This window comes from Malaclemys terrapin, chromosome 1, assembly GCF_027887155.1.
Source record: "Malaclemys terrapin pileata isolate rMalTer1 chromosome 1, rMalTer1.hap1, whole genome shotgun sequence".
NCBI lineage: Eukaryota > Metazoa > Chordata > Testudines > Emydidae > Malaclemys > Malaclemys terrapin.
Genome location: NC_071505.1, coordinates 133,138,825 through 133,155,809, shown reverse-complemented (window position 1 = coordinate 133,155,809; position 16,985 = coordinate 133,138,825). Strand labels below are relative to the sequence as shown.

Here is a 16,985-nt window from a genome sequence, read left to right as displayed (position 1 = left end):
ATCCCCATCTTTGGAGGTTTTTAAGAAACGGTTGGACAAACACCTGTCAGGGTTGGTCTAGGTTTACATGGTCCTGCTTCAACAAAAGGGGCTGGACTTGATGACCTCTCGAGGTCTCTTCCAGCCCTACATATCTATGATTCATCAGCAGATTTGGAACCTTTAGATCTACCACACAGGCTCCTGCCACTTGAGCTAACAGAGTAACTGATACTATAGTAGGTTGTCATTGTTTATATGGAGGGGGGTGAGACACTTTACCAGCAGATTTCATGAATATTTTCTGAGGAGTTGTGAAACTCAGAAATCTTGGGATCTATTCCAAGCTCTAGATAGGACTGTTCTCTAGCAGGCACAGACTTTTCTGCCCATTTCTCCCAAGTGTGATTCCTTCTGCCCCATCCCCTCCAACATGTCCCAATCCTATCTCTTCCTCACCCATGGATTCTCATCCCAGTCCCATTCTCCTCACCTCGCCAGTCCCAGTCTCCGCTCTTTGAGCTTCTCGTCCAAGTCCCAGTCTCACTCCTCCAGATTCTCAGTCCCAGTCTGTTCCCCACCCCCAGTCTCCCACCACAACCATTCCAGTTCCACCCACCAATGTCCCAGCCCCTTGTTCCCAGTCTCCTTGCCCAATCAGTCCCTGCTCCCTCCTTGCTGGCTCCTCATCCTCTCTCCCTCACCCTGACTTCCAGTCCCCTGCCCCCTCTCCCCCCATCCAATTTTGGTGTCCACCCCCAGCTCCTTGTCCCAGTCTCCCCCTGTTCCCAGTCCCAATTTCCCACCTGGCTCCTAGTCCTAGTCTCCCTGCCCAGCCATTTTCAGTCTTTTCCTACCCCAACTCCCAGTCCCAGTTTCTCTCACCTCCACTGCTAGCGTTCAGTCCCAATCTCCCCGCCAGGCTCCTTGTCCCAATAAACTACTCTACCCTCTGCAAATCTGGTTATTGTCCCCTCTGCATTTGAATCAGGCAGCTTCTTCAACAACGCTGCCTGGGCTCAGAATGGGGGGTGGGGGTGGTCATTGAGAGCACAGGAGAGACAGCTCCCTGCTGTCAGTTCAGGTGCCAGGACTTGGACCCGGCCTGGCTTGCAGCAGTCCAGAGCATGGAACATTTCAGCCCAAATAGTTGAAGTTTGGCAATTTTACAAGCAACTAAAAATAGGGTCCTATAACAGGAAATGTCAGGCAACTTTATTAATTAATAGGGGGCCCTACCAGCCCAACCTCCAGTAGGAACCACATGCATTAAAACATACATTGACAATGTCAACTGAAAAATATGCATAGAACCTCCCTAAGCCACCAGAGAAAGCCAAGCCTTCCTGTCCCTCTCAAGCTTGGTCTTGGGTACCTGCAACATGCCCTGAAAATCAATTAATTTGGGCTCTGTGCGAACAAGGGGAAAGGAAACTCCACAGAAAAAGACACTTCACTGTGCCCTTTCTCCATCCAGCAAAACGGCACATGGGGAGGTTCATTCTCTAAGACAGCCAGGATCCCAAGTCAAGCAGGGCTTTCTAGGGGAAATGTCAATACTTTGAATTGCATCTGGAAATAAATAAAAATAATACAACAGTGTAGCGTGCACTAGTTGGGGTTTCTGATTGTTTTTCAAGGGTAGAGTGAACTGCAATAACCAATCTGGAGGTGACTAGGAATAGATTACTGTACCAAGGGCTACATTAGAGAGGAATGGTCACTATCTCTTTGCTTGCAACAATGAAAAACATGCTTTCCTAATATCTAGGAATCCAGGAGCAGCTAAAGGTTCTGCAGCACCCCTACAACTGCAAACCTTGCTAACCCCTGTATGGTGAGTATTGCCCCTCTATCTAGGGAATAGATATTCCCTCTATACTCTCCTACCAACATTTCTCCCATTCTACTAGTGTCATTACTGTCCTATCCAGAATGAGCTTTAGCCAACTAGCAATCCTCCAAGCCACAATCTTGGCTAGACGCTTGGTCTGCAATGTCTGGGACAGATGAAAAGGAGACACACAGCTGAATATTGTCAGCATACTGATTCCACTGCAACCCAAACCTCCCATCCATGCTAAACAAGAGGAATGATGGAAAAGATTTCCATGGCATCCTGCGCTAGAGAAACCTTACAGCAGATGAGCAACTGCCCAACACAGGACTCATTGAGAAGAAAGAACACAGCCACTCAAAAACAAACCCATCTAACGTTACCAGGGCCTGCAGACACACCAGCAGTATATCCAGGACTCTTTCCCCTCTCTGACGAACACTCATTACTATGGAAACAAGATCCAGAGCCTAGATGGAGTTCAGTGATACTGAAAATGTAGTCCTGTGACAGCCTAGGCAGCAGCCTGACGCCTCTCTTCCACTGAGTGTCACCAGGGAAAAAGCTCTGAACTCTGATGAAGACTCCAGTTCTAAGATATAGGGCTTGGGGGCTACTAAGCTGCACTTGTTTCTATTCCCAGAGAAAATACTTCAAAAATACAATGGGGGAATTTTTAAAGGCACAAAGAGCAGTGAAGTGCTCAAACTTCCACTGAATGTCAATGGGAGCTGGTGCCTTCCTTAGAAAAGTTCCCCCTAAACTTTTTAAATGTTTCTTTCTCCATGGCAAAGGATAAGCAAAGACATGACAGGAAATGTAAACAGACAGGACCTAATCCCAATCCTAAAAAATGCTCACTGCATACAACTACAAATAAAGTTGGGAGAAGTAGAAAAGTATTACTGTAATCCTTTTAAAGAGCATAGGAATTGCAACAGTGGATCAGATCCATGATCCAATATCCTGTCTCTAACATTACCAGACGCTTCGAGGGAAGCCACAAAAAGCCCCACAGTAGGTAGATATGGGATAATGTATCCCCCATGAAGACCTCATCCTAATCCCGATTAGTTACAGTTTGTGGTAACGTGATGTTTTATTTCCCTTCTGATACTATTTTTTTCAGCACTATTATCAGAGGAGTACACACATGTTGTAGCTTGTGTAAGCTGAGCTCACTGCACATACCAGGGGTTCCTTGTGTTCCTCCATCGCCCCCATAAACTCCCTGTGTGCTACCCTCCCATCCACCTCTATCTCAGGGACCACCACCTGCAACTCCCGCACCCCATCCCTCATGCCAAGGGCTCTGTGTGCCCCTTCATGCCCCCCATGCCAAAGCGCTGTGTGCCCCCCATTGCCCCTCCACCAAATGATAAGGGTTATGTGTGTCCCCCCTTGCTAAAGGAGCACTATATGATAATTGATTTCCACTTTTACCAGGCCATGCAGCCTAAATAACATATGTGATTTCTCTTACTGCATTATCCTACTGCATTGCTATATAGCACTCACACAGTCTCTTGCCCTACACGTGTCTATAGTAGAGATGTACAAAAAGCAACAAATACTTTGTGTAAAAAATTTCATTTCATTCCATTACTAGACCCAGTAATTGTGTGTGAATTTCCATGACCATGTTCACTTTCACATTAAAAGCATGTGAAATTCAAAATGTTGCCTCTTTTCTGTGCAAAGTGGTTTCCAACTAAAAGAAATTCAAAATGTCACATTAAAAACAATGAGAGGCGGCGGGAAATGTAAAAAAATTCTGCCAGGTTTTTTTTTGCAAAACTGGATCATTCTTGGAAATCAGAAATGAAATGCAAGGACTTCGATTTGCTGGTGAAAAAATAGCAGGGCTTAGACAATAATGCATCCAAAAATATAATAAATGCACATAATATTATTTTTGCAAGATAAAAGAAATACAACAATTTATAGTTAATACGTTAGGATGGCATGCAGTAAACAGATGGGCTTATGGTAGAAGAGCATCATCTTGTCAGAAGCCAGCACCCATTTTCTTGTCATTTGAGTGCTGGTGAAACACGCTCGATTAACAATCCTAGAGGTGAAAGTCCCATGTTTATCCACAGACTGGGTGCACCTTGGACAGCAGCAATGAAGCTCCCCCCAGCATAGCTCAACCAAGAACTTGTGAGACCCACCTCTAGGGGCAACAGGGTAGGTCATTCTCAGTGATCCTTTCACATTGTTTGAACTCTCTGCTGAGACTGCCAACAAGCGTATTGGGTTTTGGAAACTGACCTGGTACCACCAAATTCATTTCACATAGACCATCAAAAAACTGCCAGATTCCAATCTGTTATTTCTGAGAAGACTTTCTCATAACCTAAGAAGTGTCCTCAATGAATGTATAGTAAATGGAATAAAAAGAGAATTGATTTCTTTATCTGGATATACTGTACACAGTGCATGAAGACTTTAAATCAAGGACCTTTAAAAAAGGTGCATCAATGAAGGGTCAAAATAACAGATGCACCATCCAAGGACTGCAAATACAGGCCCAGATTTGACCAGTCTTGCATTGGTCCCTGGTGTCGAAGATGGAAAACTTCATTCCCAGGGAGATCTCAGGGAAACCCAATGCCTTCTGTCTGCTCACTTCATCAACCCTCATAATTATTTAGGGTGCACTCCCCTCTGTGACAGGCCTGCTCTGCTGGCCACTGTTGATGGGGGGCGTGTCCAAGGCCTTCTCCCTACTCCCTTTGGGGTAATGCATTACAAAAGACACTAGCAGGGACTGCCAGATGCTCGCTTGTTGCACGCACTTCCTCTCTCCAACAAACACACCCCTTGTGCATTCACAGAAAAGCCAGGTAGAGTGTGACTTAGAGTATGTGTACACTGCAGTTAGACACCTCCAGCTGGCCCATGCCAAATGACTCAGGATCGGGCTAAGGGGCCATTTAATTGCGATGTAGATGATCGGGCTTGGTCTGCAGCCTAAGCTCTGGGACCCTAACCCCTAACACCACAATTAAACAGCCCCTTAGCCCGAGTAAGCTGGCATGGGCCAGCTGAGGGTTTTTAACTGTAGTGTACACAGACCCTGAGAGTTTTGGGCCGATTCCAAAGCTTTGTAACGGCGTCTATGAGCTCAGTCCTGCAAGCCCTCTGCCCATGAACTCCCATGGGCTAGCAAGATCAAGCAAATTATGTTTATCATATTTTCCACAGCTTTCTCAGCAAAGAAACAACAATGTTTTCAGGTCACTTACCACATCTGTGTTTGTGATCTTGGCCAGGAGTTCTGTTAGGCTGTCACCGGTGAGTGAACTTTCTCCATCATCAAGCTGAAGGCCACAGATGGCTGCTCCCACGCTTCCAGTTGCTATCATTGATGGTGGATACATGGCGAAGTTAAAATCTGCAGAAACGGACCCAAGAATTATTCCAAGCACAGACCAGCAAAGCTGTAAGACACAGAGACTACCAGCCAGAAATACTGAAGTCCTTTCTGCTCTGACTGAGCCAGAGAAGCTAGATGCAGATAGATGAGGCTTAAAGGTGACCTGCAAAAGAAAAAGAAATTGTATTTGTGCCCTTTTTTCCTTCCTTGTGATTAGGCTTGGCAGAATTCAATTTTTATTTTTTTATAATTTCAACAGTATTTTAAACACTTCTATTTTTATCCAGTTAAATGTTCAATTGTGCATAATTATGGGTTTTATTCATTTTTTTCCAATTTCTATTTATTTAAATTTTCAGTTGTAGGAAATTATTTGGGAGAGGAATTTACACAATTATTTAATGACAACAGACATTCAAAGTTCAAGCTTCATAACCATTAAAACACAAATTGTCAACATCACAGGTCAAATATACAAAACAAATATCCTTAAATCAAAGTTCGCAAGCAGCATTTTTCTTGCTATACATATTTGTAAATTTTGATTATTAGCAATGGAAATATTTTTCGGGGGGTGAAATCGACATTTGCCAACATTTACCAATAAAAATCTATCTTCCAAACCCACTTATGATGGAAAAAGAAGGCCTAGATGGTTCTTCCTTCCCTCCTTTTTAAAAAAAGAGGGAATGGGAAATTTCTGCTTGTTTTTTTACATTAACAATTCAGGTCTCGTCTACCCTGGAATTCTATGTATAACTGGATAACTAGTTGGAATATGAAATCAAAGGGAACTGAAACCTAAGCAGTTGAGAGAGAAGAGGTTTTTAGTGAAGGCTATTTGTGCTTGTTTCATTTAACACATAGGGCTGTCAAAAATATTAATTGCGATTAATCGTGATTAATCATGCTGCTAAACAATAATAAAATACCATTTATTTAAATATTTTTAGATGTTTTCTACATTTTCAAACATACTGATTTAATTACAACCCAGAATACGAAGTATACTGTGCTCACTTTATATTTATTTTTATTACAAATATTTGCACTGTAAAAAACAAAAGAAATAGTATTTTTCAATTCACCTAACACAAGTACTGTAGTGCAATCTCTTTATCGTGAAAGTTGAACTTAATTTTGTAGAATTATGTACAAAAAACAACTGCATTCAAAAATAAAACAATGTAAAACTTTAGCGCCTTCAAGTCCAATCAGTCCTACTTCTTGTTCAGCCAATCGCTCAGATAAACAACTTTGTTTACATTTGCGAAAGATAATGCTGCCTGCTTCTGTTTACAATGTCACCCGAAAGTGAGAACAGGCATTTGCATGGCACTGTTGTAGCTGGTGTCGCAAGATATTTACATGCCAGATGCACTAAAGATTCATATGTCCCTTCATGCTTCAACCACCATTCCAGAGGACATGCGTCCATGTTGATGACGAGTTCTGCTCAATAACAAGCCAAAGCAGTGCGTACCGATACATGTTCATTTTCATCATCTGAGTCAAATGCCACCAGCAAAAGGTTGATTTTCTTTTTTGGTGGTTTGGGTTCTGTAGTTTCCGCATCAGAGTGTTGTTTTTTTAAGACATCTGAAAGCATGTTCCACACTTGATCCCTCTCAGATTTTGGAAGGCACTTCAGATTCTTAAATCTGGGGTCGAGTGCTATAGCTATATTTAGAAATCTCACATTGATACCTTCTTTGTGTTTTATGAAATCTGCAGTGAAAGTGTTCTTCAAATTAACAACATGTGCTGGGTCATCATCCGGGACTGCTATAACATGAAAATATATGGCAGAATGCGGGTAAAACAGCAGGAGACATATAATTCTCCCCCAAGGAGTTTAGCCACAAATTTAATTAACGCAGTATTTTTTTAACAAGCATCATCAGCATGGAAGCATGTCCTCTGGAATGATGATTAAAGCATGAAGAGGCATATGAATCTTTAGTGCATCTGGCACGTAAATATCTTGCAACACCAGCTACAACAGTGCCGTGAGAATGCCTGTTCTCACTTTCAGGTGACATTGTAATTAAGAAGTGGGCAGCATTATCTCCTGTAAATGTAAACAAGCTTGTTTCTCTTAGCAATTGGCTGAAGAAGAAGTAGGACTGATTGGACTTGTAGGCTCTGAAGTTTTACATTGTTTTGTTTTTGAGTGCAGTTATGTAACAAAAAAACTACATTTGTAAGTTGCACTTTCATGATAAAGAGATTGCACTACAGTACTTGTATGAGGTGAATTGAAAAATACTATTTCTTTTGTTTATAATTTTCACGGTGCAAATATTTGTAACAAAAAATAATATAAAGTGAGCACTGATCACTTTGTATTCTGTGTTGTAATTGAAATTGATATAATTGAGAATGTAGAAAAACATCCAAAATATTTAATACATTTCAATTGGTATTCTATTGTTTAACAGTGTAAGTAATTGCAATTAATTTTTTTAATCGTGATTAATTTTTTTGAGTTAATTGCGTGAGTTAACTGCGATTAATCGACAGCCCTACTAACACATATTTAACTCAAACGTGGAGAAAAGAAGTCTTTGTTAAAATTAATCATATCTCTTTCCCCCCTGCCTTCCAGTCTGCCACACCTTTACAATTAAGGAGTGAGAAAGCCCATAATGCAAATTTGAGACCTTCAGTGAGCCATCTAGCAAAATCAGAGAAGATCAGACAGACATTCCTGATACTTTTAATAAACAAGCAGAAACCATTTTTTTTAATCCTTTCTAGAATTCTTTATACATCAGAAGGAAACAAAAGAACACAATCCCAATTTGTTTTGTCCTTTATAAGTTACCTTTCTAAGGCTTTTTCAGTACTGATATAGTGAATGGTATATCCAAATTGCCTTTACAAAATCCTGTTTCCAGTTTATCTTGATTGCAAACCGCTGCTCAAACTGAAACTTGGTTTGCAAGACTTTAGTTCAACAGTAACTTAACGAAAATCTTCTTTTTGCTGGTTTTTATTCATAGAGATTGGAGGAGAGTTTTTCAAGTGGGTGGGAGGAGAAAATGTATTGCATGTTTACAATCAACTTTTATTTTATTATTTAGTATGAGTACTCTCAAAACCCAATGAGTACATAGTATGAAACAGATCCTTGTCAATTTATTCAGTCTATTTACAAAAATAGAAACTGGCCCTGCAAATACCATGGCGGAGATCCAGGCCAAACCTTCAGCTTGTGTAAATGGGTGTGGCCCCATTGACTTCAGTGAAGCTATGCTCATTTACATCAGCTAAGAATTTGGCCCTCTGGATTTGACTCCCTATCTCAGTCCCTCACACACTGAGTTGGCTGTGACTGGAGTAGCTGTGGTGACACCATGCTCTTCTCAGAGAGGAATGCATCATTTGCTCACCAGCAATCCCTTGGGTCAGAAGGGACTGGTAATCTGGTTGGAATACTCAGCCAGAAAGATGGTGGCTGTGACACAGGGGGGCCTCAGGAAGGAGGAAGAGAGGTGGTATGACATGGATTCCTCATAGGGCTCTATCTGGAACACAGAGGATCATCGGAGCAGGGGAAGTTGTCATCTGAAGGCCAGCCACTTCACACGAAGTATGTTCTATCGAGCTCACCACACTTTCCCTCTAGGAGGTCAGTGCACTTTACACTTTACATGTCTCACAAAACTCCTATGTGGCAAGTAACTATTGTTTTATCCCATTTTACAGATGGCAAAGCTGAGGCACTGAGAAATAAAATTATTCACCCACAGTTATGCAGTAAGTCAACTGGAGATCAGGAATAGCACCAAGATTCCTGACTCCAAGTCTTTAGAGCTAGACACAGTGATCTTAGGGGTACCACATATATCTGAAGTGACTCCACTGAAGCAAATGGAATGATATGAATGAAACTGAGATCAGAGTCTAGCACGCTACTTCCTTATAAGGACTGTAAATGCATGTATTCATAATGGATCAAACCCTGAGCTCCTTCGTCAGGGCCGTAACATATAACTGAATTTCAAGCAGCACTCCCTATTGCCTTCAACAGGGAGTTCTGCTTAAAAATGGATGGCACAACTGAAGGAACACAGGACTTGCCCACTGATGCTATAACAGTGCTGTACTATGGGCAGATATGGTATCTTCTAAGAAGAAGTGTATGAAAGAAGGCCTTCAGGGCCCCAAAATACAATTTAAAAACAGAAATGGCTCCAAAAATCAGGTAAATAGGTGTTTTAAAAAAATTGTAAATATTTATGTGCATGAGTGACTGTCCAGGCCCCACTCCCAGTCCAGGGAGCACATAACAAATGTTTAGAAAATAAAAAAAAGTGTGCAAAACCGTGTTTACATGATAGAATTAGTGCCCAAAGTCTGCTCCCATTTACACAGGTGTAAATCTACAGGACATCCGTTGACTTCAATGGATTTACAAAGGTGAAGGCAGACTTTGGCTCAACGGGCCTGATTCTCCTTTCATATGTGCTGGTTTTACACTGATCTAGCTCCCCGGGGCCAGCTGATGTACGCCCACTGACTGCAGTGGGTTTAATCTGGATTTACAGTGGTGTAACACAGAAGTCAATGGATCTGATTTACAGCAGCTGAGGATCTAGTCCATTGAGTACACTGGAGATGCTCCTGATTTATCCCAGTGTAAATGAGAAAAGAATCAGGCCCAATCAGGCTCTTAAAGAGGATATTAAAATACGATAAAGAACACGGGACAAATTCTGATATTAAGCAGATCAGTGCAAATCCAGCATAACTCCATTGAAGTCAGTGGAGTTAGCCTAGATTTACATTGGTGTAACTTGGGATAATAATCTAGCTCTAACTTTTTAATTACCAAATTATGTCATTACTACCTATACAAATAGCAGGCGGTTGATGTCTATAATGTAGTGTATCCCTCCCTTCCTCCTTTTTGAGGAATCATAGTGCTATAAACAAAGAAATTAAATCCTCTCCCTGAAAATCAAGTCAAATACTATTAGACATCTGACTTGTACACAGAGAAGCAGAGATTCAGAATTAAGAATGAAACTCTGTCCTTCGCTCACCCTCCCTGCAGTGCCAATAGTAGGTATTGCAGGAGCTCTCCAGCCATGGGATATCACACATACTGTGCCCTATGTTTAGGCACAATGGGCTAAGTGAAGGGTGGAATCCCAGTCTTCACTCTGAATTTCCTTGCCTCCTAGGGGTTTACATAAGGCCCGTCACGTTATTTGAATGTAATTTTTCTCATGGTTTATTTTATATCTGTGAGTTATGTACTCCCAGAAACTCTCCTCCTAGGAAGCTGAATAAAGAGCCACAGTGCCCCTGCCAACTCGCACTGCTGTAGGTCTGCTTCCACGTGTGGTCACATGAGAACATTTCTATGCCCAATAACCTTGTTAGTTCCCTTAATGTCATTCATAATGCAAATGAGACAGCTCGCAAATGGCCAGAGGCCCAGAGCGACTAAAGCTCAGCATCCAGAAAGTCTTACATTGCTTCTAGCTCTACGCTATCTTCCCTCCATAACAAGCACCATAAACTTGGCTATCAAAGCTGCACATGCCCAGTCTTTGTTGTACAACAGGCAGCGATTTGTATCACTGGCTTCTATTTTTAGCATATTAATTAACTACTGCAACTGGTAAGGCAAGTGTCTCCAACTGGAGAGTGTGGCGCCATTGTCTGAAGTCATCACCTCATCTCGCGCTATTGAAAATCATGGCAGTGACCTTCCTGCTGATATGAATTTAACCTGACATGCCCACAAAGGAATGGGGGGCGGTGCACCAATTTTGTGCACATGGTTCTCCACATCACCCGGGACCCTATTAGTGTGGAAAGAGCTCATTCAAAGAAAAGAAGCCACATTGTGCTGGGCCACCTAGAGGGTTGAATAGAAAAGGCTGAGGAAAGGAGCAGACAGCAGAATAAAGGCTGTAATTAACATATTTCCATATTCAAGCAAAGCAATAACTACGTGAAATGTTTGTCAAGGTGCAACCAAAACATAAATATGAAGCACCATATCTGCAGGGATGCAGGACCCCCTCCAAGCCCCTCACATTCCAGCAAGAGATATAAAACAAGCTTTTTGTACAATGTTATTTTTAACTACACCCCTCCCTCCTCCCCCTACAAATGACACTGAGCCAAACCCTGACATCCTTTACTCAGTTTTTACCCAGGCAAAATGCCCATTGGGGTCAAGTCAATAGTACTTCCTTGGGGAAAAAATAGTAAAATAAAAGGAGTAAGGACTTCAACATTTGGCCTGAAGAATATACTGGAATGTTTTAATTGCTTGGTGGAGATGATGACGATAGCCATATAGTGGGAATCCTATGAAAGCACTCCCTGTGTGATGCCCACGTCAATGCTATGAGCCAAATTCTTCTGTCAGCTGTAGGTGTGGCTCTCATGGAAGCTAGTGGGAATCTAGCACATGCATCCAAGGGAAGAATTTGGCCCTAAATCTTCATAATGATTTATGTGATTGCAAAGCAAAGTACAAAAGAGGTTTAATGATGGCAAGGGCAGTATTTTGAAGTGCTACAATATGTCTGAATAGCAAAAAAGTATAAAGAAAAGAAGCAGATTACAAGAAATCACAAATGGTTTCACTTTCTATTCCCACCTAGGCAAAACCCACATGGAGTCCTATTCTATCTATCATCAATGTATATAGCATTTTATTCCACAAGTCCTTTAAAAACTATGAGTCTGATCCTGCAAGATGCTATTGACTTTTGTGGGAACTATCAGAGCACAGCACCTTGCAGAATCAGGGATGCAGAGCTATTCTGCTGACTCAACTGGCATCCAGGCCCCCTGGACCTCATTACCAACCTAGGAAAATGAAAGGTTGAAAGTCTCTCTGAAGCAACAGGGAACTAGGGGCTGGAACAGAGAGATCCTGCAAGTCTGAACAATATCCAGTATATACATGCACATTGTGTCAGGAGCAACGTGGGAACCCTACCTACTTACAATTACCTTTTGTGAGTGTCCTGGTTTCAGCTTTTTAATAAGGTAGATTTCATTTCTAGGATATAGTAAAGAATTTTTTCTCAGTGTTACAAATGAAGAGTGTGCAGTTCCTGTCTTGATGTAGGTAGAATTCCCACTGAAGTCACTGGAAGTTTTACCTACAACAGGACTACAGAATCAGGTCAGTAATCTATACAATTTGAAAATTATATTTACTCCCCAAAACATAAGTGGGCTAAATGAATCCATCATGAAACTCCACCCAGCCAATACTGTAACCCCAGAGACATACGTGGCCCAATATTTTAAAAAATAAGTTTGGAGGAAACGAGAGGAGGAGTCTAAACAATATGTTTAATTGTTCCAGGTTCTGATCCAGTCGGACAGTATGTGTATTTCTTTCTTTATTAGGCATACATGTCGTGAACTCTACTGTGTTCGTCAGTACGTTTCTTGCTTTCGTATTTCTACTAGACATAGCAATTATTTTTTCCATGTTAACTGCTTTGTTTTTAAACGGCAAAACCAGCCCATTTTTTAGCATTTTTTAGAAATAACATACTAGAACCAGGTACAACCAAACAAAAGGCTATTAAGCAAACATGACACCGATTTAAGTGCTTCAATACTATGTGTAAATAGGATGGGCAGAGACCACATTCTATTTGCCTTGAAGAGTCCCAGTGACTTCAGTCACTGATCACATGAATAAGACAAATTAGATATGACCCTATATTGGCTTTGATCAGCGCTCCCCAAGGAAAGTCTGACAGAATTTTCAAGCGCCCTGAATACTAATGTTTGGAGTTAGTAGCACTGCCTTTCATAGAAGATAAATGGGGAAAAGTATGTTTAACACGATCCAAGTAACCATGCATTATATGGCAGCTTAATAGAACATGCTGCTTAGCTGACCATGAGCTCTGTTTTGTGGATGGTTATTCTCCTTATTAAGAGAAGAATGGCGGATGTGTTGTGATCGGCGCAGTCTTAACGACAGCTGAAGACCGATTGATCCAGGTGATTAATATTATTTATTGTGTTATGGTAGCAGTAAGGAACCCCAATCAAGGATCGAGACCCACCTTCTGTTAGACCCCGTACAAATGAAAAATCTAACAGTCAGATTTATAATTGGTGAAAGCCAGCGCAGACTCACTGAAGTCAATAGAATTATGCCAGTTTACGCCAGTGGAGGGTCTGGTACAAAGGGTTTGCGGCAGAAGGATCCAGTCCTCCACTTCCCCCCAGGCATCTTCCCAGCAACAAGTCCAGCAACTCAGGTTCGGAGCTGCAGGGAGTGGGTTTGCCCCTAAATGCCAGACTATGCCTCTGTATTAATTGTATTGACCAAGATATGAATATACTCTTAATCAACTGCAACACTGTTAATGCTAGCTAGAGTTGGGGGGGAGTGGGAAAGGATTCCATATGTGGTGATATTCTATCTGCTGCTTCTTATCTGATTCTTCAGATGTAGTTATACCATATTTGGAGCCTGATCCTGTGCCTCAATGAAGCCAATGGCAAAACATTACAGCAGCAGGATTGACCCTTTGTTTGTTTTGCTCTGAAGCCTGATATATTGTCCAATATGCCACCTTCGCCTGAATTATCAAAAACCCTTCTTTGTGTCCCAACAGCACTGTATGGCTATGCCTCTTTCAGGCCCCATTATACCAGAAATAATCATGTAACCATGACCACTTCACCCTGTATGCTTTTTTCAAAAGATTAATACCTGCAGCAAAGCATTTATTGTATCATTGTTTTTTCCACTGATTTTAGAAAATCCAGGCTGCTGTTGAGAGTTACTGCATAGCACCATGTATTCACTTTTGGAGGGACAGCACTTTACAGAGTTGAGCACAATGGCTCTCAAAACAGGCAGAAAGAGGGAAGGATGGGTGAAGACTGAACATAGCAGGGGTGCCCAGGGCATGTCCTGAGGCACAGATGTGGCCCTCAGAGCTTTAAACTACTCTCTCACAATAGAACAACCAAGCCAAGTTCTCTTCATTGTGATCTGGGGTTCATGACTCAGCGTTCAGCATGTCCAAAGCCTGGTCTGGCTGCCTCCACTTTCATCCAAATATCTGTTTACCTGGAGGTCTTGGAGTAAATGTTATGTCCTGCCTTTGATAGGCGAACATAACGTAAGGTGGGAGCCAGCAATCTGGACTCTAACAAACCTGAAAGAGGGGGGAACAAATGGAGATTTCAAGTCAACGAAATGCTGACTGTTCCTCTTTCCAGCCACAGTTTGGGATGTCCAGCACACAGCTCTAAAACTAATGCATCTACTTACTCCTCAAGGAGTCATTCTGTGGCTTGGAGTGCGGTAGCCCCAAGCAGGCAGGGCAACGCAAGTGAAAGAACAACTCCAAACTGAACTAGGGAGCCCGCAAAGGTGAAAGGATAAGCAAAGATCTGGTTCCCACTCTTGGAGGGACCGTCTGGACACAGCAATCTGGCACCTATAAAAATGTAAAGGACCACTGAAGAAGGAAAGTATAGACACGACAGGAAGCGATTAAGGGACGGAAAAGGATTTAAGCAGAGGCAGCGTGTCAGGGTAAGGATGAACTCTGTGTTCAGGAGGTGCTGATAGGCAGATTTAAAAACAAGAAAGACTTGGAAGGGAAATGAAAGTTTGGGGTCAAGGATGACCCTGAGATTTCTGACCTCAATTTTCAGGCTAAGGTCTAGGTTACAGAGGGTATGACCTGAGTCAAAGAGGAGGAACAAAGAGAGCTTTTTATGCTCAAGATGAGCTCCGGTTTTTCAAATCATTCAGTAGCAGGATGTTAAGGGGCAGCTAGCAGCAAACAGAGGAATGTGTTCTTATGTGTGTTGCACGAATGTAAATCAGGAATAACGCCACAGACTTCATGGAGACACTCTGGATTTACGTCCATGCAACTGGTTTCAGAAACTGGCCCCAGAGTCAAGACAGACAAATAGATGGGAGACAAGAAAATGAAGGATTGAGTTAAGGGGAAATATAGAAATGGGTATCATCTATAATATTACTATCTAACCCTAGAAGGGAAAAGTTAGATAGCAAAGGGGGCTGAGTTCCTCTCCATAAGAACGGCTATACTGGGTCAGATCAGCTGTCCATCTAGCCCAGTATCCTGTCTTCTGACAGTGGCCAATGCCAGATGCTTTTAGGAGAAGGCACAGAACAGGAAATTATCAAGTGATTTATCTCGTCGCCCAACCCCAGCATCTGGCAGTCAGAGGCTTAGGGACACCCTGAGCATGGGGTTGCATCACTGACCATCATGTCTAAGTGATTCTCCTATGAAGGCAACCCTAATCACCCATCACAATCCAACACTCCACCAGTGTCCACCCAGCACTCCCATCCAAAACTAGCAATGGTTGCTTGCTGTGACTCCAATCCCTTTGCTGACACAAAGGATTATGGGACTGTGAACAGGACAAGAGATCACAGCTCGTTTGGTGGTCACGGGTGGAGAAAACTTGAAAACCTCTGATATAAAGGTTCCACCAGAAATGAAAAAGGAGTAGTTAGAGAGCTAGGATTGAAATTAGAGGAAGAAAGTGCAGGAGACACCAGTTTCTTACATGAGACACTCAAGAGGAGAAAGTGATTGATAGTAAAGAAAACTGCACTGGGGTCAAACATGAAGTGAAAAAGAGAGGGATCTATGGTCCACGGTCAATGGCAAGGTCATTAACCACCCACAGAGGGTCAATTTTGGTAGTGGGAAAAGGTCAAACGCCAGGCAAAAAGTGGCTAGGGAAGTTGTACTGGGAGAAATGGTCATAGCTTGGAGGAGGCCACCATGCTCAGAAAGGGTAAATGGCGATATAAAAGAGTAGGTTTTACCTGAACGGAGTAAGATGTTTTGTGTGAGAAAGGGAAAAGAAATCAAGTGACGATGGAGTGGTTGATGATAGCTATGAAGTAAAGGGCAAGAAAAGGTGACAATGACTGGAGTTGGAAGGAAGTCCAACAAGAAGGGACTTTTCTTCACAGACAAGAACAATAACGCTTTTGAGGAGAGACATGGAGAAGGGGAAATATAACAAAAATGTGGCATTTATTGTAAAACAAATAATAATTTACACAGCGATGCAGATTGCTAGTAAATCAAGGGGGAATGAGGCCCCCAATCTTGAAACTGCAGTGAGGTTATATACACCTTTTTGATTCCTGAAAAGCAAATGTAATCATTTCCTCACAACAAATTGTGGCAAATGGGATGGGAAGAAAAGAATGTATTCCATTGTCCACAGCCAGCCCTATCAGTGTGCATAGTGATAATCCACGGACTCTTAGATTATATACAATACACTGGGCTGTCCATATCTTCTGATGGGCAAGGAGCTCTGATCTGCTGTCTCTTCAGGCTCAAGCCAAGGGAATTGAATTCATGAACAGAATCCATGTACGAAAGAGCACAGGTAGTGTGGGAGGAGATACAAGATGGAGGAAGGTGCAAACTGGTCATTGGCTGAGTAAAGGATAGAGTTATATATATTGATAGTTGCTTGGAGGGAAATGGAGTCAACAGACAGAGAAATCATTGAGAGAGAATGGAGAGGTACCCAGGCTTTGGGACACTGGTTCACAAACTACAGTTCATGGCCCTCCAAAGATCTGCAGTATGAATAATTTTGAGAAATAGAGAATTGGAGACTGAAGCCTGGAAGGGGAGGTGGGTCATTTCTCTGTCACAAAGTGGCCTGATGAATGAAAAAGCTGGAGAACCTCTGCTTTAGTGGATGAGTGCACCAAAGCAAAGGCAGGAACAGGCTGGTTTGAGAAGAACA

The 16,985-nt window shown here is 42.2% G+C and overlaps 1 protein-coding gene across 1 annotated transcript in view; it reads right to left on the bottom strand.

Moving 5' to 3' along the window:
- CCND2 (cyclin D2) overlaps positions 1 to 16,985 on the bottom strand; it is a 75,284-nt gene that overhangs the window by 38,351 nt on the left and 19,948 nt on the right. Inside the window, exon 7 of the mRNA XM_054039221.1 lies at positions 5,068 to 5,216. Within this exon, the coding sequence (XP_053895196.1) occupies positions 5,068 to 5,216 (149 nt within the window). The remainder of the gene's footprint in view (positions 1 to 5,067; positions 5,217 to 16,985) is intronic.